Raw genomic sequence first — 17,241 nt, 5'->3', positions numbered from 1 at the left:
GTCTGAATTGTCTTAAACTTTTTCCCCTCAGTGATCACAAAGTATGTATTTAATAGTAGTTTTAAGATGTTAAGAGACCAATTCTCTTACTGCTGAAAGTTAATTAGTAAGAACTAGAAATTGTTTTTAAACAGCTCTTAAACAAAAAATCAGGCTTTATTAACTAACCATTTCTGCACCAGTGCTGAGCCAGTGTGTGAGACTTCCTTAAACCAATGATGATGTCAGCAAATTAGGAACGTTGTTAATTTCTTTAACTGAAGCTGGAAGCAAGCACAGGGAAGCATCTTGCTGACCAAAAGTCTTCTGTGAACTAAAAGACTGTTTCTTAAAGAAAATAATCTGTTAAACACCTTGTAAATGAAATCCTAAAACAAGCTGGTGTAACAAAGCACAAGTGCTTCTGACTTCTGTCTCCCACGTGGCAGCACTCTGACCACGACAGACACCACTCCAGAATGGCAGCTCTCAAGCACAGATGTCCTAGAAAAACTTGTGATTGTGGGAATTGCTGATAGACTGCCTGCAATATCTCCATCCTGTTTTGCTGAGGAAATTTGAATTAATTTCTTTCCTCAAAATTGAGTTCTCTGCCACTCCAATACCTACATATTTCTCACTTCCTGTGTACCTCTTCTGTCAGATGATCTACCCACTATTGGGAGTCAATTCCATGGCTGGGAAGCACCTGGAAAGAGCTGAGCAGGAGAAAAGATATGCTGTAACATAACCATGAACTACTAAGAGGGAAGGAAGGAAGGAAGCAAGCTTCTCAAAGGGATGCATTCTTGGTTTCACACTACAGGTTAGAAACACTAACCAAGTAACATTTCCATAAATCCATATCCTGGATAAAACATGGAATTATCTGTTCTGGCCATCTTAACATTTTGGTTAGGGCTGATCCCAAAGCCAGCTAACAAACTGATAGGATTCTGGAGTAAGCAATCAGGAGTTAGTACTTTTGGCTGAATGGTTTGCTTTAAAATTCAACTTCTATAGTTGAAAAGTTTTACGATTTTACTGATGCAGTGTTTGCATTATACAGCAAGTGTAATTTAACGAATACTTTCCATAATAAATTATGATTAACATCATTAGAGTTTATGTACTGGGATAGATTACACCTGATCACTGTTGTCAAGATCCTCATAAACAATAATTCCTCATCACTTGTAATCATGTTTGGGTACACAGGTATGTATTGCAAACCAAAATATAAACTGTGTTAGAAGCTCTCATTAGAAAAAGTAAACAGTCCCCATTCTAATCAATCAAACTTCTACCTTTTAAAAAGATCAGAATCCTATTGGTCATCTCTATGTTAAATAACCTTGAAATAAACACTTTAAATAGCTTTCATTTCCATAATTACTGATCTCTGAGAAGAGTTTTGCAAAGAGGAAAAAGAATCAACTTACTAGAAAATTATTCACAAAGCACCAGCAGAGTTTGTTTTGTTTTGTTGTTTTCTCTCTTTTTTTTTTTTTTTTAATAAAGGCAAATTAAGCAATTAAGGCTCTAATACAAACAATTATGCATTGATTTCTAAAAATTTTTTCTACAGAACCGTTTTTTATTCTCCACAGCCATTATTTCTATAGCTTCAAGGGAAAATTATACCAGTCCAGTCTAAAATGGCCACCTCAGGACAGGAATGCAAAGAGATTTCAAAAATCTTACAGGTTTTTAATCAAAGTGTATAAAATTTTAGTCTAGAAAAATAAGTATGGATTGTATACAGTTACTGTGCTTGGAGACTGGAGAGAGCAGTATGCCACTCCAATGGCACAGGCATACTGAAAAATGCAGATGAGAGTATTCTTTAAAACTGTTGGTGTGGGTTTTGTTTCTTGTTTTTTTTCCTCACACTTTTAGCCTAAAGAGGTGCAAAAAGTATTGTTAGGTGACAATCTAGTTGCTGGCAAGGGACTGATGAATTGGTGGCTGGAAGCAGCGCACGTGTTCCACAGGTGTGCTCTCTCCATCACCAGACTTCAAATACTTGTCCAAAATAGCAATTATTTCATCATTCAGAATCTGGAACTTGCGAATTCTCTCAACCATTTTCTTCAAAGGCTGCAAACATCAAAAGAACAGACAGGAATTAGCTTTGGATATAAAAACCCTTAGTCAGAAAGCAGAAAATGCTGTTATCTCACACCTCCCAGCAATATTACAAATGTTTCCCTTTAACTGGTAAGTCAGTGAAGGTGCATTCTGGTTTTTGACAGTGCTGCTTTGGGTACAAAGAAGCTCAATTTACAGCAGCCTTGTCATTGTCGGAATGAACATATACATAAGATGGAATGCATTAAGAAAATCTCATATATTTGTGACATCAGAATTCTGCTTGACTGGTCCTCCAACTGGAGCCTTAATATTTTGTTTCTGAAAATCCTGGTGCCCTCATTTTTAGCAATTCATTCTAAAAAAAGGATTGCCACATCTATGCTGCATCTGAGTACAAAATAGCTCTCAGTTGTTGTTGTCTTTATTATTACAGTGAATACAGATGTTCCCAACTCACCACATTCTTGATAACTTCATCTTTGCCATCGTGCTTTTGGACTTTCAGCAGGTGGTAGCAGAAATCCAACACATCAAAGCGCCGCTGCTGTCCCAGCAGCACGATGATCATACAACCAGCCCAGTGCAAGCCATCCCCAAAGCACTGCCTGGAAGAGGAAACACACACAGAGCTGGTTTCAGCTACATCTTCAAAACACAGTCACAGCAAACACACAGTAATTAGCCATGATGCTAAATAATAAATTAATTCGACATTCATCTAGAAAGCAAAAGCTTTGGTATATGATTATCACTGGAGATACCACAAGCAACTCAAATAGATGCTTAACAAAACAAACAGAACTCTTCTCCTCATTTAATTTCACCTAACAGAGTTACTCAAAAACATTTACTCCCCAGTAGATTCCTGTGGCATTACATTTCATTTTCAGTGGAAACCATGCTAACAAAGAAAACAAAGGGGGAATTCAACACCACTCTGCTCCTTTAGGCTGCATGCATGAAGGAAGCAAATGTCCTATGCTGTTTTCTAATTGCTCAGTAAAAAGTATGTTACAGCTCAAGAATTTTTCAAAATAAGGATATTCTCAAAACCAACAAAACCAAGAACAAACAAAATTCCTGGTTAACTCATGTTAATCATGTTAAATTCCAAGTGTTCATTCCTGCTTTTAATTCAGAGAGAAATACTTGTTAAAGTTAGATGCACAAATATTGTACTATTTCATTTAAGCTGGGTGTCCATAGGGGTATGGCCCCTATTGAAAGACACGTGCTAGGGCCTGTTTGTCACAGGATCATTCATTATACACTGGCAACACTTAAAATAGAGGGCTATTTTCACTGCAGATACAATAGTATCTGTGTTGGTGGCTGAGGGTGATGGCAGCACTTCTCCCTGGTTTTGCACCGCGCTCTGGCACACGGACGCCGCGGTTCCAGCCCCGCGGCCACCACAGGACAAGCCCAGCTCTGTTGCCCACAGGGGCACTGGGGGCAGCACGTACTCCACAGTGAACTCGTGTGTTCCCACGGGGATGCAGTAGACGAACTGCATCGCGCTCCAGAGGCGATGGAACTCCACACACTCATCCACGTGCATCACCCCGTTGCTGGGCAGGGGCCCGCGCCAGATGGGATCGTCCAGGAAGGAGCGGATCCTCGTCAGGATCACCTCAAACATGGACAGGCCGCAGCAGAGGCGCTCTTTGGTCAGCAAGTCCCCCTCCCGTGCGATTGCAATTTGCTGAAGTGGAGAGAAACAAAATGTCAAATCCTGGAAAAAGCCACTTCACCACAAAATCTTATTTCAAAAAATAAACGCTATACATTTTTCAGTTTTGTGTTGTTTATATTCTAGGAGAGATGTCTTCTGACTTAAAGTGAGGTCAGACACTGCTAACCCGGGGATCAGATCAGTGGAAAAACATGCAGAGAAAATTGCAAAATCCTTTGAGTAACACTAACTGCAGTAATGCTCGTCCTGGATTTATCTCAGGGAAGTTTAAAGAATTCTTTGTCTGAATGGAGGCAGAAAGCAAAACCAAAGACTTCAGTGCTCTGCTGTAGCTCCTGCATGTGCTCTCCTGGACAGCTCCCTCAGCTGCTGCAGTTAGAGATGAGGAAGCTCCAAAGAGGAGCAGCCACAGGCTCAGACAAAATCCATAGGAGGCAATGCTGCTTGTGCTTGTCCCAGCTTGAGCCATCACACAGACAGCCCTCTCCCAGTGCAGCAGCACCTATTATGACAAAAGCAGTCACCCCTGAACTCTGCTTCAAGGCATTCAGCTCTTACTTTCTACTATTCACATCTCAACCACTAGTAAACTGCTTAGGTTAGCAGAGGATTAATGCACCCTCACAGCAGGAGAAAGGGGAACAGTGTGAAGCTGCAAAGGTAGTTCAAGAATGTTCTCTTGGGTCATTTTTTCCAGGAGAGCTCAATTCAAATGACAGCTCATTTTCCAAGAGTTTCTAAGTGGCTGAAAGAGTCACAAAATGTTTTAAAAATATATGTACATGTCCACAAGAAAACTGCCTTTGGTTGAATTCGTAGGAGGAGCACCCAGGCTGGACCTTACACTGGGAGGCTATCCCATGGTAAACATAGATACCAATTAGCATTTTCCCTCAAATGTATGTCACTTCTGCCCCAGACTCAAATGTTTTAAACTTCTAAGCTTTAACAGCTTTACCAAATTCATGAATCTAAATAAAAATCATTTGTGTGAACAAGCTGGATGTGCAGGTCGAAGTTCTGACAGAGCTATCAGGACAGGCTTTCTGATGCTCAGAAATTTCTTGAATTGCCTCTGACACAAATGAGAAAGATTACCTGGGGTGTGCCAAGTCTTTCAATGAGAGGAACCAAATGTAGTGAAGCATATTTTGATTCCAGTCTCTTCATTTTAGCATCAAGTCTTTCACCCTCTGAAAGAGAAGAAAAAAAGTGAACAATCCTAAATTGTAATTAACCAAGAGAATTCTTATTTTAACACAATCTTTATCCAGTGAGGATAGTCCAGTTCTTTTTAGGCAATTTAAACATTAAATAGCTGGTTAATCTTCAGTGCACTTTTAGAGTAGTAGAGTACATCTAATTAACTAAAATCATGGAAGAATATAAGGCTCTGTTATGCTGCTGCTGCCAAGATATTTGATCCCTACTTGTACTAAGACAACTAAGTTGTCTTTATGCATAAAATGTTTGTTTCTAGAAGGTGAGATAAAATGAGGATGGAATCTTGTGTACAGCAAGGCTAAAAAGCAGCTGACACTTCCTCAGCACTGGCAAGTAGGAAATGTTCTCTGGAAAAATGGGAAAATACCGTTTACAATGATCTGGTTAGTTTTATGCAGAAACGCAAGTAGCTACTGTGAGCTTAGAAATATTCTCAGAGTTTTGTAGCTGATGAGATTTCTCCAAGAAGAACAAATCAGCTGCTCCAGCAGTGAGAGATGGAAAAGAAAGGAGTCAGAGGAGAAACACAGAAAAAAGAGATGGCAAGGGGGAGGGGAGATAGCTCACTTTCTGATGATGAAAGGTGAGGACAGAAGATACCACAGGAAGCAATCCTGCAAATATTCACTACTGCATACTCAATTTAGTGAAAAGGAAGTGAAAAATCTACAGGGACCACCTTCATTTACTTACTTGCTGACAGACTCCTTATGCCTCATTTAACTGACAATTCTATAAGCTAAACAGCAGCTTCAAAAAAGCCTTTCACTATATCCAGAAAGTAGGATAATATTGGCCTGGGCATCCATCCTGCTTTTCCCTGTCATGGCATTCCTCCTCTTCCCCTTGTAATTTGCACAGAGAATTGCCAGGAAACATTTGTTTTTTCAGCCAGGCAAACAGGCTGGATCTGATACCTCTGTCCTGTAATTACCAGCACTGAGTTAAGGGTGGCTGGAGGTGGTTAATGCAACCACAGCAGCAGGAAGGGAAAGGGAAAAGCATTACCCAAGGAAGGTATTTTCACTTTGCAGATACCTTTGACGTGAACCCTGGGCAGGATGTTCTGGAACGGCGCTGCGTGCAACAGGTCACACACTTCCTCTAGAGACTGGGATGAAAAGAAAACGAGAGGCACTTAGAACAGAGGCATCAATCCCAAACCACACCAGTTCCCATCAACAGGATAGCAAATGTAGGCCGATGCCACCGCAGAACACCAGAGGGCAGCCAGCCTCTGTCACCGCGGCAGGGAGCCGCTCCCAGCCCTGCCTCTCCCCATGGACCACTCCCAAAGACCATTCCACCAGCTTACTCTGAGATCCCAAATAAACTACAGCAACTACCCTCCCACCCTCAGCTGGCAGTTCATAAAGGACAGGGTATTTATTAAATAAACTAATGCAGAATGAGTAATTTCGGTGGGAAAGTGGCAGACAGCTTCTGCACAGACAAAAAGGGGAAGAAGATGACTCACTGCTTGGTTATTTTTACCAGAGCCACAACCCATTATCCTAATGGGAGTTTATCGTGGTGGGAGTGTCTCCCTGCCAGGCAGGCAGAGACATAGAACAGCAGAGAATCTTGTCTTAGGAAGTACTTTACATCTTTAGGGACAGGGGAAAGGAAGACAGATGTCTCCTGTTTCTTTGCTCCTTTGTGTACACACAGGGAAAATGCAGAGATGACCAGTAACAGATGCATGACCTTGCTATGACCCTCTCCTCATTTTTCAAGCAGAGACCCTACTAATTTGTAATCCCTAACAATGATTTAGAAAAGTTGGTCATTGCCCATACTATCAGCAAGGCTAGGGTGCTGCGGCTCATGCACCTTTTCCAGGTCTCATTCCTTGATGTCAGTCAGGAAAGTGCATATGTTAGGCAGTCAGGATGAGCAACACCCACTCACTATCACAGATATACTCAGAATTACACTTTGCACTATGCTAAAGTGTAGATTAGTTATGATGGATGACCACAATGGAAAAATACTGAAATACATGACAGGACATGGGGGCCTGACTGAGGACAAAACAAGAGGAGAGGCAGTGAGCACGGATATGACTGGAAAGGGCAACCTTGGTGGTGTCCCAAAGAAGGTGCCCCCATGCTGGTGTCACTCTGGTACACCCTCAACCCTCCCAGGATGGAGTGTGGGCCCTTGCCTGCCTGGCCTTTCACCACACACCCACTCAGCCTGAATCCAAAGTAATCCAGCTCATTATTCTGTCTCGGCTGTGCCATTATTGACTACAGGCTTGCTGCTTCTCATCTGGCCCTACAATTACTCTGCCACGAGGGAGGGATCCTCTAACACCATGAGCAGGAACCCTGAGGAACAGCATGTCTTTGTTACCTTATCTAACACTGGCAGCCTTCTAGGAGGGTTTATTTTTGTCCAACAGCAGGCCCCCAGCCAGCTTGCTGAGGAAATGACGTGGCTGCTTTGCAGTCAGCAAAGATCTCTGCATGCTGCCCAACCTCAGCAGCACCATGCAGAGCCTGGGCAGGGTGCCTGTATGCACAGCAGGAAGAGACCCCCCCCACCCAACAGCACCATGCAAAAGAAAGAAAGGGAAGCCAGCACACCTGTTGCTGTTCTGATCCATTATCAATGCCCACCTTTTCTCTGTAAGCACCCAAAACAAAGAAATTACAGGTCTGGGCATCTTGTTTTGAACAGCAAATAGTAATAACATGGAAGAAGGGTGGGAAAAGGAAACTGAAGGTAGGGATAAAGATCAATTGTAGCCCTCAGCAGTGGGTGGGTTTACATAGTGTAAGGTAGACTCTAGATATATCAGAAGCAGCTGGAAGACTGACACGTTTCACAGTTTTGTTCAGGCTAGGATAGAATGAGTGAATTTCTGCACCCCTGTCAGCCATCCAAGCAGCAAGGAGGATGTCCAAGGATGTCCACTTTAACCTTTCAGACCTCAACAGGAATGACATGCAGGAAGGGAATAGAGCAGTACCAGATGTACAACTCACTGCCACAGAGTGGCCACACTGAGACTGGCTGCAGGAGTGTCATATGTGATTATAATTTATGGTTAAAATTGCAATGTCAGATCCTCAGGTACCATGCAAGAGGCAATGTCTCTCACCCAGCAAAGGCATCACTGTATCTCACAGACATGAAAGCCCCTGCAAGGCTCTAAGAGATGAGTGCAGGGATGAGTGCATCTGCCCATCAGTAACAGCAAACTCACAGATTTCAACCTCGTTATTGATGACGTTAGTAACAAAAATATGAGAGTACATTTTGAGAGACAGATGGATTTTAAGCTAGCACAGCAGGCACCTACCAGGCTCTGTTCAATGAGGAGGCAAAACAGGACAGCATTTCCCACTTCCCGTAAATTCTGGAAGCAGACAGTTTTCAGTTCTGCATATTCAACAATGTCCTTCAACTGATGGTGAAAAAACTCCAAGATACCTGAAATCAGAAGAGAAGAGGGGGGAAAAAAAAAAGTCTCAGGAGCCAGAACAAAATCTAGTGATGAGCACTCAGGCATACTGTTACCTCAGTAAAGTAGACAAAAGATACTGGCCATGTGAATAAGAGTCATAGAGATCAGGATTAATTTCAATTTCTGCTTCAAAAGCCCTTTTCTAACCAATTTGTCTATTCAAAGGTTGCACAAGTGTGCATCCATACACTGTCTGAGATACAAATAACCAAGGGTGCAGTTCCTTCTCCATGTATCAGCACATGAGGTTTCACCTCCAGATGTGCAGCCTAGAGGAAACTGAAAGGAGCAGCATTTAAATGCATTAAAACTCAGAGATTACAAAGTGTTAAGCCAGTGCACTGACCTTTTTAACTGGACAAATCATGCAAAGTGGAATGCCTAACTTTTTACTCCTGGAAAAGGGAGCCAGTATAAGAGGTAAGAAAAAAATACCCAGGAGCAGGAAGAGAGACTACAGCTCTCATCTGCTTTAAGTTCTGTTCCAGCTACCATTCCCCAATCTACTGCACCACTGACACACTCAATTCACAGCTGCTGTTTTCATGGATGACAGAGCCAGTAAGGGGCAGAGAGCTCAGATATAGGAAAGAGTGGTAGTGTCAGGCTATGACTCTGACAGTGCCAGTTTCTGTCAAAGTCTTGCAAAAGCTGCTAAAAAACAGCTAAAATTATGATTTTCAAACCCACACAGTTTACATAAACACGTGTCTTTTCCATCAAACTTTTGCTAAACAACAGTGATGCATTAACATTCCAGCTCCTTGCCCTCCAGCCCCAGAAAGGCTGCACAGTCCCTTGGTTAGGGAGAAGCCCAGGAAACCACAGGCTCAGCAGCTTCTGCAGAGAGCCAGTCTGGTTACTTTCCAGAGGTTAAAGCCATTTTCAGAATGGGAGAGGAAGAGCAGAGAACTACAGTAGGTCAGATAGATCTTCAGCTTTTTACAAGCTAATTCTTAGCAGCATTTCTTCATCTTTCTGCACAAGCCTGTCCTTTCTAAAAAGCCACCAAAACACTTGACTGAGAAGGTGATGCATAATAGAAAGCTTTCAAATTGCATGCTGCACTTGGCAGTTCATTTCCATTACACTGAATCAAGCCAGATAAATCTCCACCCAATTGCATCTAGAGCAATTGAGAGAAGACAAGGAAAGAGAACACAGATGCCCTTCAGCACCTGCCCATGATTTCTTTGACACAATTGATGAACACTTCTCATGCAGGAGATCACACTTGGCTATCTACCCAGTGAGGCAGTGGCTGGAGAGAGCACACAAACATGAAATCCAGCCTGCAGTGCATCTCTTCCAATGAAATTCTCAAATTCAGCAGAGGAACTTGAAAACATACAGTGAAGGAAAGAATTACATAGGTAACCCACACACTTCTACAGAAAGCCTCATATTATTAAAATTAATAACACAAAACATTAGTAAAGTGCAAGATGAGAGGATACACAGCTGGCTCTGTTACATCTCAAAGAACTGTTTGTCAATAGAAAATTAACAGTAAATGAGTGCTTCCAAATGTATCAACTGGAGGTGAATTTCAAGCCTAACTTAGTACTTTGGTGATTTGAGAGAAAAGCAGAACTGAAAAACTGGAGATGGAGAAGAGTTGGACATAGTAAGCACTTGCTGAGCTTAATTATTCCAAGGTAACACATTTACAACTAGCTGAAAAGCAACCAATGCCAGTATATCACCAATTCCCACCTCCCCACAATACAAGGACTGTGGAATGGAAAAGCTGTGAAAAAGGCTGCCAGAATTCATTGAACACTGCAGGATACCAGTCAGTCACAATCCCCAGGTGTGTGAGGAGCAGTGAACATTTGTATTTGTCATTTAAACATGCCTGCCCACCATGGCAATGGAATGCTGCAGTGCTGAATACTGGAACTCCCACTCTAAAGATGAGACTGAAAAAGTTGAAAATTTTTCCCCAAAAAGTTTTTGATACTAGGAAGAAAATGTGAAGTTAGGGAACTGAAATCAGCTTTATCACAAACCTCCAGTGTCTTTTAGTTACACACCCTAGTATTTCTTTTGTGCTTTTTGATGAAAAGATTTCCACATTCAGAAAGAAAGGTCTTCTAAGAAGTCAAATACTTTCCTCATTCCAAGACTTTCTGCAAACAAAAGTCTGATGTGTTATCCTGGACTTAAGTTTGTGCCATAGAGGAAATCAAACACCTACCAATATTTCTGGTCTTATGATCTGTGCCACACACACAGAGATTGATGGTGAACCAACAGAAGGCCTGGAAGATGCCCTGACACACCATGAGGAACTGTAGACTTCTCCATGGAGAGAAAGCACTATCTGAGCAAACAGGATATTGGTGACATGTATGGCCAAGGGACATGCTCTTCCCTTTACTTTGGTTGGTGGGTGGAGAGCAGCTTGGTGAGAAACAGAAGCTGAGCAGAACAGCAAGAAAGATTCTGCTACTGCAACATGGAAACAACCATTGGTCATGACATGGATGGAAAAGAGTAGGGTTTTCAGACTCCACTCAATCCCCTACCCAACCTGTGGATTTTGTGGGAAGCTTCAGAAAAAAGGCTGACATCTGGAAAGATGAGAAATATTTCTTCATGGGCAGTGTAATCCTGAGAATAACTCATGTCACCTAAAGCAAATATAAAGGAGCAGAATGGCATAGAGAGAAACCAGGAGCAGCACAGAGAACTCTGACCAGAAACAAGAGACTCATACTGAAGGTGTGACTGAAACAAAAATGAGATATTAAGTCCACCCAAAAGCAGCAGTATAGTAAAAGTCAAAGAGGCTTGAGGTTCATACCATAAAAATTACTTACTGTCTTTTAAAGTCATTCTAGATGACAGAGCTCCTCTCAAAGTCCTTAAAAAAGTTCCCTGTTTCTTCACTCAAAGCCCCAGTCTCCATATACAGATAAATAAATATGCACACCCACACACATTCATGAACAAATTGTGATGTTATTTTGAAAATCTGACAGCCAGTATTTAGCATGCAGGTGTTCCAAATGCTGCCATCATTAGTGTACTTCTTCCCTTTGGATCAAGAGCTTGATTTACAAGCAAAACAGAAGAAAGTTTATAGAGCTATACAGGCTGTTTCTGATGAAAGACCAATCTGCTCCCCAGTGGAGTCCTGTGGCAAAAATACATCATGTTTTCATTAATGTTTGAGCAATTCCATTCCAAATTGCACTTCTGGGCACAGTACACAGATGTGTATTTTTATGAAAGATATGCATGCCTACTAAAGCCCTGGGAAAAGAACAAGTGTCTTAGGAAAGTTAGTTTCACTTAATTGCCTGCAACCTTCATTCTTCCTCTAATTCTGTTTGTGGGTGGAATTCATAAGGTACTGAATTAGTTATATATACACAGAACTTTGCAAGGTAAATGAATCAAGGATTTTGGCTCCTCCTCTCCAAGAGAGCAGTTTTAATTAAATCCCTCTATTCCTGCAGATGGGACGACATTAGGTGTCATAATAATTGATTATATAATCCCAGTTTCTGATTTACACAGATCTCAACAGAAGCAAAGACTGCAGATATAGAATAGATCCAGTAAAGTACAGAAGATTAGTAAAGGATTAGGTTGCCTCTCTTCTTCAAAATCCTATCTCAACAGCACTCAAACAGCAGATGCCAAGTTTTAGCTGTGCAGTCTGTATACTGATTAATTTAGGAAGTCAGAGCAAATCAACACATGCAACTCAAAGCTGGCTGGATTCCTTCACTTTGGTCACTTTTCATTTCTCAATTCACACCTACAGACTGAAATCAAACATGTTCCAGAGCTTGTAACAATTCTGGCACCTCAAAGATTAAGACAAAAATGAGCTATTAATTCTAGAACTGAATTTCTGACTACAAACAAACTGGATCTCATAATTCTTGGTCTAGTTGTATTTTGGGTTATTTTCTGCAAAGAACTGACAACTATTATCAAATAAAGTCTACTAATCTGAAGTAGCAAATCTGCTCCCAAGAAACTGAGTTTCATAATGACCTTTAGTTTATGTTCCCCTCAAACAACCTTCAAATGCTGCAACCAAATACTTCTTTGGCTTACAAGAGACATTGTTAACTCTGCATATCAATAGTGCTGCCACTCATTCCTTTCAATGGAAATGTTCACCAAGTTTAAGCATATACATGTATCCAGGAATTATGACCTGGGATAACATGTGCTTTGTCCTACACCAGCTTTGAGTGTTCTGTTTCTTTGGTCTGGTGTTGCTATTTTTTTTTTTTTTTTTTTTTTTTTCAAAGAAGAAACATGGAAATGTTACAATTAGGAAAAAATACACAATTTGGCTACTCTCTCATGAAGTTTATATCTTGCTAGGGTCATTGATCTTTTAAAAAGTTTCTTTTAGAGGGGTGGTATACCAGTGACAAAAGCCTTATCTCACAGCAGAGCTGACAAACTAAATTTCCTCATGGGTATTCAATGACACTTCAGAGTGGCAGGATACTCATTCATCAAAAGCAGAAATGACATGTTCAAATATTCAAAAAATAGCAGAAGAAAATGTTACCTCCAAGATGAAAACTTCAAGTTCAAACTCTTGCAAGGCAAATGTTCCTTTAAGAGCTTTAGCAACTTTAAAAGGTCCCTTTAAAAATCCTTATGCTTAATGTATTTTTAGACAAATATTTTTATGACTACAAGATGAACAAGTTCCCCACTGCTTTAGACTGTTCCTATGGAAACAAACCCATTGGCAAAGAGGAGTCCTGAACAACTCTGATGCCACTGTCTGTACTCTGCTCCTTTTAGCAGCAATAAATCACTATTTAGAAATCCACAAACCTAGAAGGTTGTTTTTAGGGGTCAAGAAACTGCAATCAGCTGAGTCCAAACAAAACTCTTCAAATGAAAAGTCTGAAGTGCATGAAAGATCTAGAGACTTACTTCTAAGTGTGCATAAATCACTTTGCACATAGAGAATGGACTCAGGAAATTAATTCTGAATTAATAAATGCATGTTACCTCAAGATAGATGAGAATCTACATATTTCATCTAAAGACTGAAATCACAGTTTTGCTCTGTATACGTGGGTTGTGCCAGCTATAAAGAAGTTATTAAATGATTTGTTATGAAAGGACAGAAGCAGCACACAAACATACCCCACAGCACTCAGGCTTACTACTACAACTAACAACTTCTGAGGATGCTTTTGGAGGCAGAGGAGGGAACAGGCTTGCATTTTCTGTGACAAAACACAAACAAGGTGTGGCAAAGACTGCTGAAGAGGAGAATTTAGCACAGAAATGAGAGGACACTTTGAGCCTGCCCTTCTACAGTCTGGCAGTTCCTCTCCTGATGAAGGCTAAAATCTACAGCACATCCTCATCACAGAGAACATTTTCCTTCATCAGCCAGTGCTGTTCCAAGGGCAGAAAGCTCCATGATGGGGAGCTGTCAGGGAGCACAGGGCAGTTTTTCCCTGCTGTGAGTGAGTGATGGAGGTGTCCTGATCTTCCACAAGCCTTTTCTGTCTGTTAACTTGGAAAGCATGACAGTGCTATAAAGGCTGTCTCTACATTTCTTGGAAGAGATTCTCCAGGGGGTTATTATGTGTCCCTGCTAGAAATAGTTAGGAACATGAAAACTATGTGTTAAGAAAAAACCTGACAGAAACAGGGGCAGTAAAGGAGTGGAAAATCAGGTGGTGGTTTGAGATCCAGTCCAATTCTAAAACTAAGTATGATATTCCATTGTAAAACCAAGAGTTGATTTGATCTCTAGGTACAGTAGCATCTAAACAAATGGCATTTCTTTTGGAAGAATAAATATGAGGTCAAAAGAGTTTGCTACCATTGCACCAGTACAGTTCTGCCTTTCCTATTGGATGGATTGTCTTTCAGTCTTAAGAGAAAGGTTTCTCCTAAAATCCCTGGACATCTCCTGCCAAATATTTAGCCCTTACAAGTGAGGACTTCTGGCAAGCTTCCTAGTGTGACCTGTAGCATCAGAGATCATGGTGATGCACTATCTATATTTCAGAATACCTAATGGTTTTGTGGTCAGACATTAATGAATGGCTAAAAGCCTCAGAGAGATTATTTTTATACTCCTAACTACCATGATTCATCCATTTCTATGCTCCAGGGAGAAAAACAGGAAGGAAACACTTAGTAAGACCTCAATTTCGTTTAACATTGGTAATGAACGTCAAGCAAGCTGTGGGAAGCAGAAAAAACCAACTCCATTCCAGCTGGAGTGGCATTTAATAAAACTAAGTGACTCTGGAAAAATAAACTCAGGAGGTGGGTGGCACATGGAAGGACTAATTTGTGTTAATTAGAAGTTGTGAAGGAGGAATATTTTGAAGGGGAAAGCAGATTCAGAATTTCAGTGAACAATGTGATAAATACTAATTAGCCAATTATTTCTCCAGAGTGGCAAGCAGCTTTCAATGCCATTTCTTCTTCTGCAACTGTCACACCTCCTGTTGAGAGGCTAAGATGCACCCCACACAGGCCTCAGACATAACTATTCTGGCAGGACCAGTTTGCCTCCCAGCAGTATCACTCCTTTTATCTTGCATTTGGTGAGGGCAAAGGAAAAGGGAACAGAGGCTGAGTTATCTAAATTAAACAAAAAATATGTGAGAGGCTAACTTGCTGAGGCAAAAGCTCAACATGCTTATGAGAAAGATGAGAAACAGAAACTATTGCGGATATCCCAGCTCAAGATCAATTATGGCATAAGGCTGTCTCTATACAGATTGTCATCCTTTTGTCCTACATGCAGAAGTCTTAAAACTTCATTAAGTACTTTCAGAAAGCATAGCATTCTATGATTCTTTTTAAGGGAAAAAAAAATGAAACAAAAAACCAAAGCCAGGCTAAAAACTTATTATCAGGAGAAAAAGGAGGGAGGGAAAGACAGATATGAGAGATTCAGAAGACAGTGGTTAGTATCACCTCATTAAGGCTGCTAAGGTAACATCAAACACAAACTAACCTGGAGAACCATACTCATGTCTTGGTAACCTACAGATCTTAGGCATCACTTCCATTAGGGTCTTGACGTACTGAAGAATGGTCCCTTGTAACTAAGAGAAAACAGATGTATGTAAACATGTCAGTGCTGTTGAACTACAAAACTTTACAACAAACTGCATTCAAACTATACATGAACTGAAGCAGCTCTAAAAATCTTGCATTTAATTCTGCCAGTCATCATCTTTAAAAAAGCAACTTTTTCAAATTTAAAGAGCTCACATGGCATTAGTCACCTTTGCTACAAGAAGAGTGGCACAGCAGCTAAGGCTAGGAAGGTAAAAAAGAGGAAAACATGTTTTTCTCCTACAGACTCTTTACTGTCTAACTAACTTCTAGTTTTTTGGTTAAAAAGTTGCATTTGAATGCTTTCAAAACAGTTCAAAAAGCATCTAAATGCATTCAAAAGCAATATGAAAAAAGCCCTTATGATTAGTCAACAGCCCAAACTGGTTCTTCTGAACATACCAGTTGAGATAGTCCCAGCCTCCAGTCAGTCTGTCTTCCTACCACCAGACACCTCTCCTTTTTCTGTCCCCCTAAATCTGAGCATCTGCATCAGGCATTGGCAGGATACCCTCCCTCAGGCCTTTTAACCTTCTTCATAAGTGACCAAGTGTTCAACGTCACATTTAATGAATTGAGACAATTTACCACTAAGTTATAAAAAAACCCTCTCATAAAACACAGCAAATCAATACTTTACACTCAAACCCTGAAAAATAGAAGTGTTTTCCTCTTCCCCTGAAGATTAAATTATAGCACCTTTTCAAGCAGGATTCACCCTTGCTAGAATATCAAAAACATACTTAGTACATTGTGGGAATCACTGTAAACAAACTGCCAAATGTGTCAAGTGCCTGAAGTATGATTATGAATACCACAGCTTTCCCTGGTACAGTTGGATTTATTTTGGCAGCATGCTCCTACAAGCAACAGGGAGGAAAACATAATTTCTTTAGCTTAAATTAACTGCAATGCACTATGGCTGTATATATAGATTCTACTAGCATAGCAAACAGTCAGCACCTCAACCTCCTCCCAGTTACAAAGAAGGCCCTTTCCAATACAGGATTTCCAGGCTGTGTGGATAATGTCTTCAAAACTGGCCTGAGCAGCACTGCTAATCAAGAACAGAGGTTAAACTCCTGTTGTTAAGGAGTCATCTATCAGTGATGTCATTAATGAGAGCCCTGAGGTGCCAGGCAGAAAGCACACTGCACCTGTTCTCAAAAAACATCAAGGAAGTGAATGTAGAGTATGGTCTTTAAGTTGTAAGCAACTAATTTAAAATACTCACACTTTTCCAGAGCCTATCTAGGCCCTAACAGCTCAGGTCACTATAAATTAAATTAGTCTCCAACAAAGAATCCAAAGTTTTGAAAACACTGGTCAGGGCACCAAGGCACTTTTTCCACTTCTTTCTATCACACACACAAGACATTGAGTCCTGTCAAGCACAGCTTATATAGAATTTCAATGGAAGTTATTGCAATTATTTTTATCCAGGATCTCACTTTCACTTTGTTTTTCCTGAGACATTTCCTAAAAGAAACCATTTGGACTAACAGAAAAATAAAGACAATTAGCATACCAGGCTCTTGACAACTTTCAGCAACTCCTCCATCACCACAGCAATGCCCTGATATCCAAGAAGTCTACAAATTACTTTAAAGTGAGGGGGACCAACAAAATTCCTGTAGTTGCTGTAAATGCTGGAATATGCCAAATTCAAAGCCTAAAACAAGAAAAC

General features: G+C 40.8%; 1 protein-coding gene across 2 annotated transcripts in view; it reads right to left on the bottom strand.

Moving 5' to 3' along the window:
• Window positions 1-1,451: 1,451 nt before the first annotated feature.
• Window positions 1,452-17,241, bottom strand: part of CYFIP1 (cytoplasmic FMR1 interacting protein 1) — a 72,131-nt gene continuing 56,341 nt past the window's right edge. For both annotated transcript variants that reach the window (XM_056501722.1, XM_056501713.1), the window contains exons 24-31: window positions 17,083-17,226; window positions 15,451-15,541; window positions 8,304-8,434; window positions 6,032-6,104; window positions 4,868-4,962; window positions 3,540-3,778; window positions 2,531-2,678; window positions 1,452-2,079 (exon numbers count right to left, since the gene is read on the bottom strand). In XM_056501722.1, the coding sequence (XP_056357697.1) occupies window positions 1,915-2,079; window positions 2,531-2,678; window positions 3,540-3,778; window positions 4,868-4,962; window positions 6,032-6,104; window positions 8,304-8,434; window positions 15,451-15,541; window positions 17,083-17,226 (1,086 nt within the window). In that variant the 3' untranslated portion in view covers window positions 1,452-1,914. The remainder of the gene's footprint in view (window positions 2,080-2,530; window positions 2,679-3,539; window positions 3,779-4,867; window positions 4,963-6,031; window positions 6,105-8,303; window positions 8,435-15,450; window positions 15,542-17,082; window positions 17,227-17,241) is intronic.

This window comes from Oenanthe melanoleuca, chromosome 1 (assembly GCF_029582105.1).
Source record: "Oenanthe melanoleuca isolate GR-GAL-2019-014 chromosome 1, OMel1.0, whole genome shotgun sequence".
Lineage (NCBI taxonomy): Eukaryota > Metazoa > Chordata > Aves > Passeriformes > Muscicapidae > Oenanthe > Oenanthe melanoleuca.
The sequence above is the reverse complement of the archived record's forward strand: the minus strand, read 5'-3'. Positions and strand labels throughout refer to the sequence as shown.